Below are 20063 nucleotides of genomic sequence, written 5' to 3'. Positions count from 1 at the left end.
ACTACTCCTGCTATAGCTACTTATACTGTTACGCACAATCCTCTCATCCACTTGATAGATTTTTTCTTTTATAACAATTATTAATAACAAATAGATGGCTGTTAATTGATTGTTACTTCTACACTAACAGCATTCCAAGCATGCCTTCTTAACATTTTTATTCAGCTCAAAATTAAGAGCTATTTACATTCTAGGAGATATTTACATTCCTGAAGTAATAATATAAACACAAATTAAACTCCTAAAAGGTTAAGGGATTGTATATCCATAAAAATTACTATCGCTAAAGACTTCAAGGCTTTCTTTTATGAATTCTTTCTTCTTATGACTTAAAACATCAGCACATTTTCACATTTTTGTAAACCACTGCAGAAGAGCTACTTAGAACTGTGCTGGAGAAACAGAACTAAGACCAATGAGGGAACTGAGTAACATTTTCCTACCCAGTATCACAAAGGCTTAGAATCTTAGTGACTGCTATTAGGCAAACTGCTAGGAGAGCTCTGTCAGGAAACACCTCAAGCAGGTCTGTGGGCAGATGGTATGCTTTATAGACTGTGCACTACTTCTGTTAACCAACACGCTAGCGGGGAAGTAAGCCCACCCCTCTGCTGCAGATGGGATGCAAACTGCATTTAGTAGAGGATGGGGATGAAGGGCAGAGTCCCGAGCAGATCATGGGGCTCTTGTTAACTCATTAAGAAGGGAGGAGGTAGGGGGCTAGGTAAATGCATTGGATGGTGTGAAAATTTAATGAGAAAAGGTGCAGGGTATTTCTCAGTATCTGTGAGGCACAAGCAGGGCAGGATGCTGATCCATCCTCATTCAGAGGAAAGAAAATAAGACAGTGCTCAGGTTGCTTGTGTTTAGGGGGTGATGGTACACAGAATTCCTCAACATCTGTGGGAGAGAGGAAAGCGCTTGGGGATCCTGAGTTACTGAGGGGTAGAGCAGGGGATCTCAAGTACTCATTCAAGGCTGAAGAGCAGCAGGATTTATCCTACCTGTTGGGTTTGGTTTTTCTGCACTACTGCATAAAAACTCCTGTCTAAGTGGCTTTTTGTACAAGCTACTGATTCTACATGGGGTAAAGTTCAGCAGGAGTAGAAAAAGATACAGTTCCAAACCGAGGTTCTTCTTTGCTCTTGAATTCTCACACGTGCATTTTCATGATAACCTTCACAGGCATTCTCCTCTATTCTTCCCACGCCAATCCTTCCAAAAAGTGCCTGCACTGTCACTATAAAAGCACACTCGCTCCATCTCCAGAAAACAGCAAATCAGCGGAAATGCTATTATCTGAACGCTGGTAAATTCCACAGAATTGCTTTTCTAAGAAAAAAATTTGTTGTAATGAAATGACGGTAATTGCTGCAGTTTGTCTTCAATGTGGATTTTTCCCTCAGGCACATCCTGCCTGGATTAGATTCTTTGTCTACAAAATGTTGCTCTTATAAAGTCTGTACTACACATTAAAAAAAAAATAATCCAGCCCTCACTGTTTAATATCCTCAAAGAATGATGCATAATGTTCTTGGGGCAGGGGGGGAGGGGGGATTTGCTTAAATATTTCATCCGGAAATGTAAGTGGCTGAGTTCTTACCTTGTTATCTCAATGGCACAATGAGAACTTTGCGTTAAGGACTCACATATCTTTCAACTGTTATGCATTTTTATGCTTCTTGTTTCATTTCACTAAATATCAGGCAATTTGTTTCACGTACTGTAAGTATAGAAGCTATCCCCCTACAATCAAAATTTAAACAGATGTGCATGAAAGAATAGCAGCAGCGCATTAGCAAAGCATGCTTCTGAAATCTTCACAGCACTTTACAAACATTGCGCTGGGCCCCCACTCTTAGCTTTCCTACTGACTGTGCTTACACCAGCAAATTCAAAGACTTCAGTTCTTCATCACTGCTCCTAATTGTCCCAGCAGCAGTCTTGTCACGGCTGCTATTACAATCGTATATGCTTTACCTTACCAGAGATCAAAACGAATGCTTAGCTGTGGTAAAGAGAAAGTCATGAACATAGGGGCCAAAGAAAAGTCCTGCAGGGTCAACTGTTGTGTCTGTTTTGAGATGTGGGCCTGGTATCTGTGTTGTTTTGGGCACAGGCTACTGAATTTTCTTTCACTGGAAGCTCAAGGAGTTGCAGTCCGTGCAGGGCTAGCACGCCAAGTCCTGCCAAGGCTCCAGGGCTCTGGTCACTGCAACACTTTCAAGGGGAAGAACGCGCCATTTACGGCATCATCCTCCCAAACCAAATGGAATATGTATTTGTAAATGTGTATTTGCATTCCTTAATGACAAATACAGGAAGTTTATGTTACCACTAGCAGCCTCCACAATCTATTCCCTTATGTTTTAAAATCACTTTCTATTTGAACTTAAGGGCAAGAATGTTAATTCAGCTGCACTAAGTATCAGGAGATCCATATTAAGTACTTCCAACTAGCTTTATTCCTGTGTCTAAAACCAGTAAAACAAAGACCTACAGCATACAGTGCACACCTCTTCTTCTGTTTATTAACACACACAGTGAAAAACAATCCAGAGGGACAGCCGTAACCTTGATATTTTAAATGAACTCTATTAATCTCTATTTATTTTACCTTGTACTGTTACTAGTAGCAGACACCAGCATCAAACAATTATAAAGGGGAAGCAGAAAATAACACTTTACTTTTCCCATTACTTTCTGTCATGTGTTTTGCAGAACTTTGTATGTGAAGAGTTATACTGATGCCCTCCTATAGCTAAGGCGGGCTGGTATTTGGTATCCTCTAAAGAGAATAAAGGAAAGAAAATCACTGAAAGATAAGGAAATCTCATTGTAAAGCTATACAACTGACTCTAAGAATATTTTTAGTGACCTGAAGGTACTCTCCAATCATTTTAAAAAATGGCTTATATTCCCAGTTGATTGCATCTATTCACACCTGTGTAGTGATAAATACACAGAACACCTGCCTCTGTGTAGTCATTTTTCTTTAAGTAGGGAAACCTACAAGCAAGAGTAGACTTGAAATTGAATTGGAAAAGCAGAAAGAACTCTAGTTTTTGTCTCCTAGGAAATTAATTAATTACAACAGTATAACACTGCTTACACTAGGAAGAAGATGGACTTTAATGTTTCCCAGACTATCCCAATTACCACTTTTACTGTATTTGCCAGACATGTTCCTAAAATCTCTTTACTTTATCTAAGATATGAAGTTTTACAAAATATATTAGATCATCTATAGGCAGTAGGTTGAATGCAAAAACATGAAGCATCATATTTTTTTAAATGATCTGAGAGAGGGAGTACGGGAAGTAATCCATAGTGAAACAGTTGTAGTCATCACTTTCTGCAGGTTTTACTTGTGGAGATTTCCCTAAGATAATCAGTAAATTGATTTATACTCTTGAACAGGCTTAGAGCCTGGGTCATTGGTAAAATCAATACCACTTTCTATCTTGGCAACTGCTCCTCAAACCATTTTGTTAGAAAGGAAAACAGGAGGTGAGTTGTTGAAATATGTAAGTGAAGAGCAACTCTAAAGTTTTTTAACCTAGTGAGAAAATCCACATCTTTCTTCTCCTAATCTGATGCAAAAAGTAAGTGAAATAACACAGCTTCACTGAATTTTGACTTGTTTGCTATACTGACTCATTAAGTCAACAACTGCTGGCTTACCAGCAGGTGCTACAGCTCACAGATCTGATAGAAGTTATTAGGAGACAGCTTTGACTGGCTCCTGCAACTAATTTCTTAAGCACATAAAAGCAGAATAGCCATCCTTCCCCTAGTAGGATACATAGCTGAGGAATTGGTTTCTTCAGTGCTGCTCTAGTTCTGGGCATGCTGGGAGGCACTACCTGGTTGCTGTGTGTTTTGGCTTTCTATTTCTGTTCTTCCTGGGTTGCAGCTGTGGGTCTTATTGCTTAAATCTACTTGTTATGCTGGTATGTTTTCTCCCAGCAGTGATATTTTTATCCCTTCTTCTAAAAGTGTCTGAGGTATTTGTGTGTCTTTATTAACAGACTATAAGAGAAGCTTAAGCAATGAGCCTAAAATGTCTGAGCAATGGATGGCTACATCAAAATGTAATACAATGCTCATGGGGTATTTATAGGTCCCAGGTTGCAGGTATACTTGGTCTACAGGCCCTGAGAAAGAATGCTTTAAAAAAAAACAACAACAACAAACTGCAAAAGCTATGTTATTGTGTTAGGTTGTTTGTTGGGGTTGGTTTTGGTTGGGTTTGGGGTTTTTTTTGGGGGGGGGGGGGGGGGAGGTGTGTCTATTACATCTGTCTCTGTAGGAAATCCAGAGGATGTGACAGGGTAGTTGAGAGAATGTGCTTTCTTCTGACAGCAGTTAGCGTATGCGTTCAGGCAGTTGTGTGTAAGCTATGTGCTAGTCTCACAGGACCTAACCAATGTATCAGCCATACCTGCCTCTTGAAGTGTTGTCTGTGAAAACACTCTGAAAACTGAGTTAAGTCATGCAACACAAGTTGGCGTTTTTCCTCATCTTAACAAATAACCAAGGTGAGTTTCTGATGACTGACCTGTGGCTGTTTTATGTGTGCATACGTGGCTTCTACTGTGCTCTGCTACTCCGTGCCTGCAGGGAAGGCACGTTTCTCGACCCTCGGCTGAGGGGTACAGCCATCGCCTGACCAGCTCCCGTGCAGGCTGTCACCCTGCTGCCATGGGGCAAGGCCAAAGCGAGCGAAGCAGCTCGGCCCTCTGCGAGACAGTTTAGCAGTGACTTAAAAAGTCCACCAGAAAAGGCCTGACGAACGCCGCAACACCTCTGCGGCTGCTTGGGAGACGGTTCTCTTTCCCACGCGGGGGGCACAGGCCACCGGCCCTACAGCACCGCTGCCCGCACGGCCGCCGCCCACCCGCTCTTCCCGCCCTTCCCCTCAGGCCGCCGCCGCAGCGCCTGCGTCACGTGAGGCTGCACGTGCCCGCCCGGCTCGCCCAATCCGCTTCCGCGCGCGGCTCGCGCAGCGAATTCAAACTGCGGCGCGGCCGTTGGGCTGCCTGGGGAGGGGCGCGGCGCCCCCCCACCCCCCCCACCCACGCATCCCGGCGGCCGGAGGGGCTGCGCCGGGCGCCATGGAGGGCCGCCCGCCCGCCCCGGGGCCCTACCGCGCCACCAAGCTGGTGAGGACGCCGGGCCGGGGGTGCGGAGCCGGCCGGGGCAGCCCGGCGGGGGGCTCTGTTTTCGGGCTGGCTCGGTGCGGGCTTGTGGGGCGGGAGGAGGAGAGTCGGCCGTTGCCGCGGGGCCCGGGGCTCTCCCTCAGGGGAAAGGCACAAGTTAATATTAACCCTCCTGGGCCCCCGCCGTCAGGTAGGCTTCTGGCGCGCCCGGAGCAGCGTGTGGCCGCCGGGCTTTCGGGGCGACGGCGGTGGCTGCCGTCTGAATGCAACGGGTAGAGAGCTGGGTGCCGTGGGGCAGGGGGCGGCTCTGCCACCGCCACCGCCGTCCCGCCACGGCAGCCGCCTGCGGCCTCCCCGGGAAGGGCCTGCGGCGGTGGCAGCGCCCTGCGCCTCGGAACGGGGCGGCAGCTGAGGAAGAGGAGCCTGCTCGTTACAGTGTGTCATCGGACTTTGTGCGAGGGAATAGGAAAGGAAGAAAATGCTTTAAAATTTAAAACTGGTGCTTCTGTACCCTGACAGCTGGGTTCATCTCGTAGCTGAGAGCTCCAAATTTGAAGGCTGTGGTTTGACGGTGCCTCAGGGAACCATGAGTTGATGTAAACGCTGGGCATGTGCAGGCTGGGTCAATAAAACTCCTTATGTTTGTGAAACTCTAACCTTATTTTCAGTTATGGAACAACGAGCTGGAAACCTAAATGAAACATTTACATTTTTTTTTAATCTGAACTTTAATGTTTCTCTATTAATACTACTACATTATTTAGTATAACTATCAATATTTGTTAGTATTAATGTTGTGGTTTCATTTATATACTTAATATACGACTGTTTTAATTGATACTTACAGTGATCAACTTCACACTTTAATCTTGCATTCTTTGCTGTTTTGTTTCCCATGCAGTGGAATGAAATTACAAAATATTTCCGAGCAGGCATGCCATTAAGGAAACACAGGCAACATTTCAAAAAACATGGAAGCTGTTTTACCGCGTCAGAAGCTGTAGACTGGCTCCATGAAGTATTAAGGAGTAACAGTAACTTTGGTCCTGAAGTTACTAGGCATCAGACTGTCCAGTTATTACGAAAGTTTCTCAAGAATCATGTAATTGAAGATGTAAAAGGGAGATGGGGATCTGAAAATCTAGAAGACAATGGTGCACTATACAGGTACTGAAAGGAAGACCAGTTAACAGACCTCTTCAGGTTGAGAACTTTATTTAAAAATCTTAATGCTCAGATTCTCAAAAATATTTTGCTTTGGGTTGAGCAGTTGGGCCCAAAATTAATTACTAGCACCGTTTTACTCCACTCACTGTTATACTTTACTCTGACTTGCAGTACAGACTATACATCCTGTATGCTGAGGGCTGCTCCCATGCTCTTGTCTAGCCAAGTTTTCACTGGCATGTGTGCTACACTCAAGTGCTTTGGAGGGGAGCCAAGGAGAATTTATTGTAGTAGCTCCATGCTGTGCTACCAGTCCTGTGTTTACTCCTCTTGTACATTTTACAGAAAGTCTAAGTGGGAAATGGTCTTTCCTAAATTGTTAAATTAAAGGTATTAATGGCCCTCACTTCTCAAATTCTGCTCTCGGTGCTGTATAAAAATCTGAGTATCTTCAACTTGGCTTTGGAATCAAGACAAGTAGCCCAAAGTTAATTTATAGTATGATAATGTTAAACAGTGTTCAAAGGAGAAAACTTCAGCATTTTTCTTCTTGCTTTCCTGAAGCTTTTCAGAATCTTATGGAATCTCAGTGATCCGGTATGGTTTTGGTTTAGTGACTTATATTTCTAATCTATTCTAAATGTATTTAACATCTCTCCTATTCGTTACAGATTTCCTTCAACATCTCCAGTTAAACCTCTACCAAGCTCATGTCCACCAAAAGAGAACTTGGAAAACTTCTCTAGAGACAAAGAAAGGCTTCTTAAACTGCCACATTTACCCAGAAGAACTTTTAAAAAACATGAGTGTTATCTGGTAATAATTTATGTTTCTTACATAATTACAGTTGCCCTGTATTTTCTTTATTCTTAAAAAAAAAAAAAAACAACTAGAAGGAGTCATCTTTCCTTCTAACTTAAGAAATAAATTGGTAGATCTTCTAGACACGGAAATAGAATATTTATATAGGCGTAATAGAAAGATACAGCTATATTTTATATTGAAGTGTCTTGGTGATGTGTGCCGTTTCTCTTCTTCAATGTACAAAAAGAGATTTTATTAAATAACCTGTAAATATTCAAACAAAATACATGTAAAATCATAGCTGTAACTATAATATGGCATTTTTGAAACACTGGCAGCAAGTGAAAGGGATTATGCGTTTGACAGAAGAAATCAAGTACACTTTTAAAACTACATGAAGCTGTTTCTTCTAAACTTATTGGTAATAGTTTGTTGGGAAGAGAAATGGGGAGGATAGAGTGTTGTTAATGCAGTCATGTGACTTAGAAAGAAAGGTCATTTGACACACATACGCACACCCCACCATTGCAGTATAGGGCTAATTTTGCATCGGTATGATCTAAGATTACATAGAGTTTTAATTGTGTACATATGCGTAAGCAATTGAGCATCTTAGGTCATCGGTATGGGAGGGGTTTTGTTTTGTTTTGGATTGTTTTGTTTGTTTTGTCTCCTTCAGTGCAGAATTATCCCTGCTACAGTATTTTAAAGTATTGGGAGGGCTGGAAGGTGGAGTTCTAGAAATGATCTGGACAGTATGTCCTTGTTGAAACTTAATATATTTTTTTTGTTTAGGACAAATAAAAGGCACAAATTATTTAACTGTTCTACTTATTTTTTGAAAAAGATTGAATGTGAGTGTTTGGCCCTTTATTCTTTTGAGATTTGTGTGTGTGTGCGTACTTTCTGAATTTAGATTGCGATCCTAAAGGAGAATACTTCACTTACTAATACATTTGGATTTGATGCGTTGCTGCCTTTTAAATTGCTGACTTCTGAGTTGATCAGGCCTTCTTTCATAGTGTCCTCTTTTGCTTTTCAGTTGGGTATGCTTACACTTCACTGCTGAGACCTGTTACTCCCTTGATCATGTTTTGGAATTTAATGTTCCACAGAATGCCCTATACTTCTGAGAACAGAAGTTAATTATCTTAAGAGACTTGTTTATCTTACCGTATAAACAACTCATTTTCAGGAAAATTTAGAAAAAACAAAACCTGATGTAATAGAAGAAAACAAGGAAGACGCACTGCATAGGAAGGAAATAAGCCAGGAATATGTGCAAGAAACTTGGAGAAATATCATTCTAATACAGTAAGTAATACATTATAAAAAGCACCTTCTTGTGTACGTGCTTTGTGTACGTAATGGCCTGATCAAGCTTTTGGCTTGCAAATTTTTTGGAAATTTTTAAAATTATGTTTTAAGTTGAATATTTTTACTAACTATTGTTTACATATGCTTTCCAATGTATTTATTAACATTGAATTGTTGCATTTAAGAAATGTATTGAAATTTATTGTTGCTGATGTTGAAGTATATTTTAAGTCCCATAGACACTCTTTCTTACTGATTTTTGGTGTTTGTCCCAGGAAAAAGTGTGTCCTCAAATTGTCCTTCTGGAAGTGAGAATTTATTAAACAGCAAACTGGCTTATCAAGTAACTGCTGTTTAAATAGATATGGAAAAAACTTGTTTCATTCATTACTAGCAAACCTTTCAGACAACATCTGCTCTCTTACTCCCCACAGTTTGCAAACCATTTTAGGCCTCCCATCTTTGGAAGAAGTTTTGCAGCCAACACAGATAGTTCCTGAGTATGTCATATACAACATGACTAACACGAGCAAACATGGTGTTGTTATTTTGCAGAACAAAGCGGGTAAGATTTTTTTTTTTTTCCTGATTTTGCTTGAAGATTCTGTATGCTGTAATTATGACAAAAAATAAATCATAATTAAAGTAATACGTTTCATAGCCTGTCTCTTTTCTCCCAAACTACAGTGCAGTTCAGTATATTTGTCTAGAAAGTTTTGTAGGTGTATTGCATTCACTTTTAAATTACATGTGTAGCAATATTTAAAATTAGTTTTAAATTTGACCTTTTGTATTTGAGGTATTATTTAATACATGTATGCCATTATTTGTATTAGTTATTAAGTCTTTGGGCTTGTGTATAAATAATGTACTTGTTTGTTTATTCTAGAAGACCTCCCTCACTGGGTGTTGTCAGCTATGAAATGCCTCGCATACTGTAAGTCACTGAATAGCTTTTAAGTTCCAGAAACCTATTTTGAGAGTTGAAAGTGAAATATACTTGCATGTTAAGATCAATGGTGATGTTTCATTTTGGAAATTCAAATAATCTAAGTGCCTTGATACGCTAGGAAGCAATTACAGCAATCCGTATCAAATTATTGCACAGAAATGTAACCTAAAAAAGGTAACACATGTTAAAGTTGTTATATTTCAGGTTAATCAAGTTATCAGTCCTTTAGTAGTCCAGCTAGTTATCCTGCTTTTAGGCTGCATCATTTGATTCTGTGTATGAATTTGGCAACATGAACAGATTAAATTGGTCAAGGAAGAGGGGCTTCAGTGTTCCTTAATCCATGAAATGTACAGGAAAATGAATTAAACTCTGTAAGCTTTCAGTGGAAGCATGCTGTCCAAGGCCGTGAAAAAGTTAAGGACTGTTTTTTATGAAAATAATTGCTATTAACAAAAAGTCAGGCAGGGAGAAAACTTGAGTGGTTGGGCAAAACCTGTGTGTGGTTTCTTCTAAAGCAGTGTTTCAGGAGTAAATGGACGTTCCTTTTCCAGTTACTCCTTTGAGCTGGACTGAAATAGTTCCTACATTTCATATTAAACTGGGGAGACCAATTCACAGAAAACCAGTTAGGTTTTTTTACTTGTCTTAGAAGAAATCAAATAAAATTTTGCAACAGCTTTGAGATAAAAGCATGCTCATATAGTCAGCTTTATAGTCTACTAAATTTGTCATGACACCAGTAGGAAGAGTTCCACTCAGTTGTTCTGGATCCTGGACTTGGAGTATAGCTCCTCTAGTACCTCCTTATCCGCTTCCCCACCTTTTTTCTGCAAATGGTCTCTAGAAAAAGCTTATGCTTAAAACCCTGTAAGACACCTTTTATAGTGACAGTTCAGTTGTGGAAAATGAAGGCCTTCAATGTCTTATGAATCACTGCCTAGTAGATGAGATGGATTTTTACAGTCAGACATTTTAGCTGTTAAATGTGTTTTGTGACAACTGAACTTTCATTGTCTGCAGACCGGGAGTCAGTCTGCACTCACCCCTCATTTTGGTATTAATGTATGAAATATCAAGCAGCAAAACTGAAAGTGGTTACAACTTACAGAAAACTTAGTGCTTCTGTTTTGTTTTCTTTGTGCATTTGATTAAATGTAAAATTTAGAAAGGTATGAAGTTAAATCTTAAACTTCAGAAAAGAAGAATCAGTTACCTAAGTCATCAGTGTTATCTGTACTTGAGCAGCTGCCTTGGAACTATTGGCAAAGTATTTACTGTGGAGTAATACAATTAACACAGGTTTTCACACACTGAGGCAGGGGGAAGTACTTGCACAGTGAACCTAATGAAGTTCAGTTTCTCATGGCTCAGTCTGATGTGGATTCTCTTGCTAATAAAGGATTGGTTTTGTTCTTCAGCATGTACTGTAGCAGGCCTGTGTGGTACCCATAGTCTTTCTCCTTTACAGTGCCATTGATTTTTATGAAGCTTCGCAGAATCTAACTGTCTTTGAGGCTTCCTTTGTCAGATGTGTTTGAAATCGTGTTTATGAACACATACAGATCGCGATTGTGTAAGCTTGTGCGTCTCTGTGAAGCAGGCTTTGAAAAGAATCCAGAGAAGCACAGGACAATTAAACTGACTTTGGGTTTTTTTTTCTTTTTTTTTTTTATAAAACTGCCTCTTTAAATGCCTAACAGGGCATGCTAGAGTTAGAGGAGTGCCTCTCAAATGAAATCGGAGATGATGAGCTCTTTCTACACGTGTCCTTGTTCTGTTGTTTAACTCTTGCCCCTATTCCTGGCAGTCTCCTCCATTAGCTCCCCTCAAAGCTGTACTAGCTATAACGTGGTTGGATGGTGTGCATTTATACGTCTGCATATATCTGTAGCTGCTCAGTGGAACTGTGGTAGGGGTCCATGCAGGGTTAGTGTGGCTTCAGAAGATGTTTGCAGCATATGCTCTTGTGAAAATGACCCTTTTCCTTCGACATGACCCGTTTTCTTCAACTGCATTCCCAAAAGCATAGAGCCTCTTACATGAAGAGCACTATTAGGAAGAGCAGGACAGGGAAGAGCTTGGTGAGTGGATTCCAATTGAAGTGGAAAATATAGCTGAGCACTGGTCTTTGAGTGTTTCAACACCTTAATTCCCACATCAGTCCTGTATTTAGAACTAATAGGTCTTTGTATTCATGAGATGAAAACTGCAAGCAAGCTTTCTGGTTTTTTGAATTCTCAATTTCTGATTTGAGTTAATTAGTTCAAGTGGAGATTTTATCTCTGCATCTGCTAGCTATACTGTAACCAAATGATTAAGGCGGTAGTTACTTTGCACAGTGAAAACTAAAAGTACTTACACTGGCAGGGGGAGTACTGCTCTACTATATTTTTAGTGTAGTGTGTGGTAATGTGATTATGATTATAAAGTTTGATCATATCAAAAGTTAAATTTTCCCTGGTTCTATGTGTAATTAAAACTGCCATCTCCTAATTCATTAGAATTGCCTTTGTAAGGTAGCTTATTTCATTTGTAGGAGTTCAGTGGAGTATGATAATGTTAGGGTTAAAAGATCTACACAAGGTCAAATTTTATTCCTATCAGGACCCCGTTCATTCATGCTTTTTCTTGACTGTAGCAACACGGGCAAGGTTTATTAATCAGATCTCTTAGATTATTGGATTGCTCATCTGTCCACTTCTGAAGAAAATTAGTTGAGTGTAGCTGGGATTCACCATGGGAGGAGTGGTGAACAAAACTTTCTCTTGGTGAACCATTTGAATAGAGGAGTTGAAAAGAGGAGGGTCCCCACAAAGGGAAGACACTGACCAGCTCTCTTTGGCCTATGCATAAAGAAACGTGTATGTATTGGCTGGCTTCTCAGCTTGCACATTCTTCAAAGTTGGTTACAGCATGAGTTTTTCTTCTTGATCTAGAAGCTAGAGTTCCCTGTAGGAGAACTGGGATTACTGTAGTTTGGAAATGAAGGAAAATACTAAGAGTTTGTTATTATTTTGCTGAGGAACCTATAAAGGGCATAAATGAGTTTTTTCATTTTATTTTCTTGGTGTAGAACAGCTTGTTGAAACTGAGCACAGCTCCTCAGTGGCTACATAGAATATTTGACCCTGGTTTTGCTTACAAATGGTACAGTGCTGAACTAAACAAAATATTTGTATATTGCTGATGTGATTCTTTTCTTGTGAAAGATTCATTCCTACAAGAATAAACTTATGTTGATTTTTTTTTAATTTCTTTTATAATGGAATTGTGAAACTTTTTTTGTAAATTTTCTTCCTTCACCTCTCTTCAGGGCCTAGAAATAATGACATGAGCCAACCAACTTACAGTGGGTTTGAACGGGATGTGTTCAGAACGGTTGCCGATTACTTTCTCAATCTCCCTGAACCATTACTTACTTTTGAATACTATGAACTTTTTGTTAATATTTTAGGTACGTATGAATTTAGAAATAATTAGTGCAAGCTATAAGTTTATATCAACTGGGGGACAAATCTGTAATTCAAAGCAGACCTTGACCCCCTAATCTGTATGGCAGCTTGAATCTGAGGAAGATCATCAATGCTATCATTCTGTATTACAGTATTAATTGAAATGCAGTTGTGTCTCATCCTACATAAATTGCTGTCTGAGCTAACATTCTAAATATGCAATAACCATAATTTTAAAATATGTGCTTGTTCCTGTCTGTTCCTCACTATTGGAGTGTGTTAACTTTATTCTTGCATGTTGGTTGCAATTATCTTGTTAGATTGCTTTTGGACCGAGCTAAATTTTTCTTCATTTTACTAACAGAGTCAACTATAAATTAGCGTCTTATATATGTTGTCTTCTCTGTTCAATTAGCAACTTTATTTCTTTCTGAACTGGTTCATTTTCATACCACTTGCATCTTAATTTATATTTCATTTTCTGATAGTTATGTGTGGCTACATCACAATTCCAGATATATGCAGTGGAAAACATTCTGTCCAAGATGAGAAATGTGACCCACAACCTTCAAAAATTCTTCACTTGAACTCTTTCAAGTCAACTGAATGTCTTCTTCTAAGCCTACTTCACAAAGAGCCTGACAAAAAAAAGAAAGAATATGAAGCTTCCAGGAAGTTGTCTTCAGAAGAGCTAACTATTCAAAAACAATGTGCAAAGAAATTGCAGCAATGTAAACTGGCATGTAAACAAGGCAGTGCTGATAATCTAATAGGAGGAAGTTGTCAGAATCTTTCAGGTTTCAGGAATGAACAAGATCCACCTCTAAAATTTAGGACGAGATGTTACTCTTTGGAAAGAATTGGAGATACTGCCTCGAGCGTATGTAATAAAGGAGAATCGGATTTCCTCAGGCAAAGTGATGTGAACACCATCCTGGGCACAAGAAATGGAAAGCAATCACTACCGTGTGAGCATAAAGCTAATTCTGTATTGGAGCTTGGTTTTGATAACACATGTCTAAAACAAACCCACGGGAGAGTGTCTGCCTCAACTCTTCAGGATAAAGAGCTGTTTAATGAAAATTGCAGGTCAAAGCAAATATGCAGGCCTCTGAGTTTACTTGGCAAGAGGAACTCCAAAAGTTGTGCCAGCATTAATATACCAGTTGCTGAAATCACAGTAAAGCCAAGGTCTCAACTTTGTGGGCAAGGAAAACCAAATACCTCTGGTGTGACTACTTCAGTGGACATCAGGACTGAGGTTTCCGATATCACCGTCAAAAAGAGACGCTGCAAAAGTACCATAGAACTCTCAGAATACTCTTTCACTCACTCTTCTTATATGTTGACTGGCACGCAAAGTAAGATGGCTTCCTAAAGCATGTTGTATTGGCTTATTGTGTTGACTAACTAATCTCTGCTTCCTTAATCTTTGGCACTGTTGCTAGGTTTTTTGATATGCGTATAACATGATCTGTGGGTTTTTAAAAAAAATTCCGGTTGCTAAATTGCACTGGTACAAAGGTAGCCCTTTGTACCTCTGCTAACAAATAGTAGTGTGTAGTATCTTTGGAGGCTTAAACGTGATGTGCTAGTAATTCACCTTTCTGTTCAGGTAAGTGATAAGTAATTCTGGCCTAGACACTGTCTAAGAGTGAGGCAGGGAATTTGCACAGACCTGCCTGTTGGAGGAGATGTCTTTTTCTGGTCTTTGAAACACATTTTCTGGAAATACTTCTGGGAATAACATTAGTGTCATTTCTTAATTGTATTAAGGTCTTAATTGTACCAGCAGTTTATCATAATGAAGGAAGTTGAAGGTGACCACGCAAAAAAAGGCCACATAACATTATCTACTATGTTACAGCTGATTTCTATGAAACATAGATTATCATCTTTGGAAAAAAATGAAATTTCTTGTACTGAGATAAAAATACTGAGATAAAAGTTGGTTCAAATCTTAACGATAGCTGTCTTTACCATTAACTTGTAGATCTCCTTCAGCCTCATTTAGAAAGAATTGCTGTTGAAGCTCTACAGATATGTTGTTTGTTGCTTCCACCGCCAAATCGTAGAAAGATTCAGCTCCTAATGCGTATGATCTCTCGGATCAGTGAAAATGTTGATATGCCACGACTGCATGATGCGATGGGCACACGTTCTTTGGTAAGAGATTCGTGAGTGCAGCATATCTCTTGTTTTAAGAACATGTCTGAAGTAATACTGAGAATATTAGCAGTATTCTGTACCTGAGATTCTTGCCTCACTGCAATTAAATAGTGATCAACAGGCAGATTTTTCATCTCCAGAATATTTACAAAAATCTGACTTGAAGCAAGCACTTTCTTGTCTCCATCCTAATATATTTCAAATATTGGTGTTGCTTTTGTTTACTTTGGGAGAAGAAGGGAAATAATTTCTTAAAAGAATGCAAATGATTGTTTAGTCTGATTTCGCACCCAACTGCCATTTAACTTAACAGGTGTTGGCAAAGTTTCTGTAGAAAACCTTTCTCAGGCTAAACATTTGTGTATGTGAAGTTATGACAAAAACAGTTCCAAAGAAGTAAATCGACTGCCTAGTGAGTTTAAAGACTAGCTTCAAGGTCTGTATTCAAGCTTTTATTGGAACGACTAAAGATTTTCGTCAAACAAGCTTAGGTAAAACAACAAAGTACCTGCACGTGCTGATTTAAAATAAGCCTACTAAAAGCTGGAAATATGAAAGCTGTAAAAATGTTTTTTAAAGCTATTTGAAATTGGATCTTGATGTGCATTAGATCTTGGTTAGGTTGGCTCTGCAGGGTTGTTTGTTTTTTTTTTTATCATCTTGCTTGTCTCAAGATGGCTAATTGAAGATGTACACTTTTCTACAGGGGAAGACTTTTTCTTATTATTACCTCTTTAAAATATGTATTTCTTAATTGAAAGTACTGTTCAATTCAGAAAAAGTACAAGTCTAATGTTATAAGAAGTTACTTTATTTCGAATGAGGAAAAAATTATAATCGGTTTTCCTCCTCTCTTGGAGGAAAGTGGTGCAGGCAAGAGAGATTGCAATGAAAGTTGGTATTGGAGAATTCATTGTGCCACTGTGTAGACTGGAAAGAAGGCAAATCCCTCAACTGCGCGTACTAATGATCTGCTAAACGCTTCTAGATGATACAGACTTTTTCTCGGTGCGTGCTATGCTGTGCAGAAGAAGTAGATCTCGATGAGCTACTTTCTACACGATTAGTCTCATTTCTAATGGACCATCAACAAGAAATATTCAAAGTACCAACTTACCTGCAGGTTGCGGTGCGAGATCACATAGAATACATGAAGATGGCTCAGGTTGGTGGCATGATAGATGTTTGTTTGTTAATTGCAGAGTATTTGTTACTTCTGAAGGTGGGATGGGAAAACTGCAAATAAAACCACTATACTTTGAATGCAAACTTATTAAACTGTTGGTGCAGTCATAGATATTAGCTACGTTATAATGTTTCGCAACTTGTGATGTCACTGTAAGTTAGTATGCTTGGATGTTAGTTAGGTGGCTTCTGACTGAAACAGTACATAATCATTTTAGTATACGTAGACCTCTTCTTCAACCTTTGTTTCAGTGCAAATATCCAAAGGAAGAAATTTGCGCCATATTGCCAACGTATTCGTACTGCAAACAAATAACTCCTCAGGAGTTTGAAGAACAAAAGGTTTCTACTTCTCAAGCTGCAGTGGCAGAGCTCTTGGAGAACATTATCAAAGATAAAAACTTGTCTGTGAAAGACAAAAAGAAAAAGTTAAAACAGGTGAGAAACTTGCTTGATACTTCATCTGTTTATGAAAATGCCTTTGTGTGGGAAGGATCTCCATCACTAGACCCTGGTACAGAACAAGAGCAGAGTCTATGGAGAGAAATGCTTGGTTTTTAGAAGAGAGCTGTTGAATGTTTTTTGATTGCATGCTCTGATTGTGATTTTAAAGACAGTCTCTCATACAGCATTTGATACTGTCTGGCAGCAATGGTGTTCAAACAGTGGTTTAAAACCAGTATAAAATTATCCTGAGATACTGCTCTCCGTTAAATAATACATGGTAGAATTATAGCATGGTTCTCGTGGTGCACTGGCTATATGAGTTACCATTAAAACACCATAGATGGGCTTAAAATCAATAGGCATTAAAAGCAGTGATTTTTTTGCTTTAAGGGGTCAAGCTCTATCTGTTCACAACTCTGAAACATTCTTTTCTGTGGACTTAGCTTTGTGTTTTGTAACATGTATTTTGCTCAAGATTATCTGGCACTTCTATGGCCTACTAACATATTGCCTAATACTACAGCTAAATTACAGTTCTGGCAGGATTTAATACTGGAGGGTTTTTTCTTTTTTGGACGACCTTTGGCAAGTATTTCTGATGAATTTAATAGTATTGTACTTGTCCTAGAATCACCTAAGCGAGTCTTGTGACTCAAATTTGAAAAAGCAGCTTTTCAGAGCAAGCACATTTCTTTCTCATTAGTGCCCCTCTCCTAGCTTCTGCAACACTGACTTTCATGTGTGGTGCGAAAACTTCCTGGTCCTGTAAAAGCGAAGTCTGAACCCTTTGTTTAAGTTTGTGAAAACTTCCTGCATGTAAAGAAGAGTAGTTAATTACAGTCAATTAAAACTTGGAGTAAGTAAATGGTAAGAAGTGATACACAGCAGCACTTTAAGCAGGTGAAGTGGGGAGGAAGGAGATAAACTAAAATCCTCTAATAGTAAAACTTGAAGTGCACGCTTAAATTTTTGATGAGTTCCCATCAAAGTCCAGAAGCAGCTTGTACTGTAAGGGCCGCATGTTAGCAAAGTTTATTTTTAAAATTCACAAATCCATATTGTTACAGTCTTGCCATTTGTGCTGGAATAGCTAGTGGTGTGATAAATCACAACTTTTTGGAGCAATTATTCAGTTTTGATACTTTGAATTGGGGAAAGCCAAATACATGGTGCTTACTAGAGGGTTAGGTCCAACTTGGGTTATCACCGAAAGTTACAAATGGTGCCATTTTCCATAGGCTGAATCAATCAGCAGAAAGCTTTGGCTGATGCATAAATATATGTACCATTATTCCTTCCTGAGGCCTTACGTAGGAAACAGGCAAAATGTCAGAAACATGTGTCTGAAGCCAGATATTTTTGTTTAGTTGTGTATCTACAGGAACTGAAAAATTACTACTTAACCAAGGGAGTTAGCTTTCCTGAGAGAATACCTGCAAAATCTGCTGAATCTTAACTTCCATTTAGGTAAAACATTCATCATTGTGATTCTGGAAAGACAGCTTTCCGACCATAAACAGAAGAGATACCAATGCTGGCTGGACAGCGTGGCTTTGCGTGGGTGGCCACTGTGCCTTGCTTGGGGGTGGAAAGCTGGTCTTGCTGTTCAGACAACGCGCAGCATTACTGTTACTCAGCTGCTGACCAACACGGTGAGCAACTGCAGCCTGTCATTGCAAATGGACATCCAGGCAGCTAGAACAGTGCGGTGTTTGCTCAGAGCGCTGTTCCAGTCACGACAGCTAAAAATCCTTGGGAACAAAATGCGATTAGAAGCTTTTCTCATTTCAAAAGATGAAGTGCCTGACAAAATTTCTGTTTGACTCGTTGTTTATCAGTTGTGAACTCGTAAGCATGAAGGACTACAGCTTTGGTCAAGTGTCACAGCAGAGTTACTTTACATGCTGATAGTCTTGCTCCTCCTGCTGATACGCATCCTTGCGAGGCAATTCATGCTCAAGTCCTGCACAGCTGGAGTTTTTGGTGGAGTCTGATACTTTATTTTTTGCTTTTGTGTTTTCTAGTTTCAGAAGGAATACCCTCTAATCTACCAGAATAGATTTCCAACTACAGAAAATGAAGCAATGCTATTTGAGAACAAACCTACCATCAAACAACCGATGCTTAGCCTAAGAAAACCAAGATTTCGTAGCCTAAGATATTGATTTCACCACACTTCAGCTGCTTTTTTATTTGATGGATGTATGTATGAATGATTCACCAAAGGGCACTTGCGACAGAAATTTGATGGTGGCTGTGTGTGTAGAAGGAAGAAATGTTTACATGGACACTCTGCTGAAAGGTGCCGAAATAACTTTTTTTTTTTTTTTGGTGTGCAGATAACTTTTGAGTGACTGCTAAGAGAGAAATATTTATCTGTTTACAAATTATTACAATATATTGTGCTCAGTATAATAAATGTGAACATAAGCGTGAAGCTATTAGTAACCAAAAATTTATATATGGTTTTCATATGGGAAACTAATGATATGCATATTGTTGTAACTTTTTAATGTCTGTTCAGGAATTTGTGCTGTATATTATAGTTTGTGTGGGTTTTTAAATGTATGTATGTTGTGAATAAGTGCCTTCCTTGTATTCTCAAAATATTTGTCTTTAAACAAAACAATGTTCTTTGAGTTTGGGACTAATTTAAAAGTTGGTTCTACTGTTTCCAAGGGAGCCAGAAATTCACCATAAATAAATTATTATCTGACTCCATAACATACTTCTGTTCATCTCATCTGTAAAATTCACATAGGCTTTTCTATAGTTATTTACATTAAAAGTCTTGGGTATATTTCTGACATTTTCATGGAAAACGTATTTTGGATCTCTTGGCATACTTCTCAAAATAATAGAAGTGATGGATGATACATGAAGTGACAACAAATAGAATCCGAATGCACTACGTTTCCCTATTGTTGTTTCCAGAATTAGGGGTTTGCTTATTAATTCTGATTGGGGCCCAGGCTCCCCACAAGAATATAAATCTGCATGAGTATTTCTGTGAGGGAACAATTCAAAGTCAGTGTTTTCATAAAGGAGGTCCCAGCTTAATATTTAGACAGATATGCTCCAGGCAAAAAACTAAAAAGTCGCAAGTGGTGAATGATGTTAGTGTTCAATGCTGGGCTTGGAGAGAAAGGGGTGCTTCCCCCCCCCCCCCCATCCCCCATATTTGTATCCATCTCAAAAAAGCAGCCTGAAATCCTTTTGTTTGTTCTCCCAGACACTGATAGCATGCAGGGGTAAAGCCTGGGCAGTCAAGGGAATTTTAAATAAGATTTAATGGGGAAAAAAAAAATCCCTTTCCTCTTAGTAGGGTAAAAATCACATGGTGTAGCAAAAAGATGGATGAACTTTTAAGGATTCAATTGCTGCTTGTAATCTGGGAACGGGACC

General features: G+C 39.2%; 1 protein-coding gene across 4 annotated transcripts; it reads left to right on the top strand.

Annotated features, from left to right (window-relative positions):
• The first annotated feature begins 4985 nt into the window (after positions 1 to 4985).
• On the top strand, positions 4986 to 19403 carry DEPDC1 (DEP domain containing 1). Of its 4 annotated transcripts, none has more exons than XM_075508971.1 (12): positions 4992 to 5165; positions 6064 to 6329; positions 7001 to 7145; positions 8329 to 8447; positions 8885 to 9015; positions 9340 to 9387; positions 12719 to 12859; positions 13373 to 14218; positions 14851 to 15023; positions 16015 to 16191; positions 16464 to 16649; positions 18683 to 19403. In XM_075508971.1, the coding sequence occupies exons 1-12, from the start codon at positions 5118 to 5120 to the stop codon at positions 18821 to 18823; spliced, it is 2421 nt and encodes an 806-aa protein (XP_075365086.1). In that variant the 5' UTR covers positions 4992 to 5117; the 3' UTR covers positions 18824 to 19403. The 4 variants fall into 4 exon arrangements, with proteins under 4 accessions (XP_075365087.1, XP_075365086.1, XP_075365085.1 ...); XM_075508970.1 differs by having other exon boundaries at positions 4993 to 5165; positions 13346 to 14218; positions 18683 to 19402; XM_075508973.1 differs by lacking the exon at positions 13373 to 14218 and having other exon boundaries at positions 5009 to 5165; positions 18683 to 19399.
• The last annotated feature ends 660 nt before the right edge of the window (positions 19404 to 20063 follow it).

The sequence above is a fragment of the Mycteria americana genome, chromosome 7, assembly GCF_035582795.1.
Source record: "Mycteria americana isolate JAX WOST 10 ecotype Jacksonville Zoo and Gardens chromosome 7, USCA_MyAme_1.0, whole genome shotgun sequence".
Lineage (NCBI taxonomy): Eukaryota > Metazoa > Chordata > Aves > Ciconiiformes > Ciconiidae > Mycteria > Mycteria americana.
This window is presented reverse-complemented; position numbering and strand designations above follow the sequence as displayed.

What these genes read in the sequence shown, in the direction of transcription:
- DEPDC1 (XM_075508970.1), top strand. Translation starts at nt 5,118, where the DNA reads ATGGAGGGCCGCCCGCCCGCCCCGGGGCCCTACCGCGCCACCAAGCTG. An exon ending in TATGTTGACTGGCACGCAAA is followed by an intron (nt 14,219 to 14,850) that starts GTAAGATGGCTT and finishes ATTAACTTGTAG; the next exon opens with ATCTCCTTCAGCCTCATTTA. An exon ending in CGATGGGCACACGTTCTTTG is followed by an intron (nt 15,024 to 16,014) that starts GTAAGAGATTCG and finishes AAACGCTTCTAG; the next exon opens with ATGATACAGACTTTTTCTCG.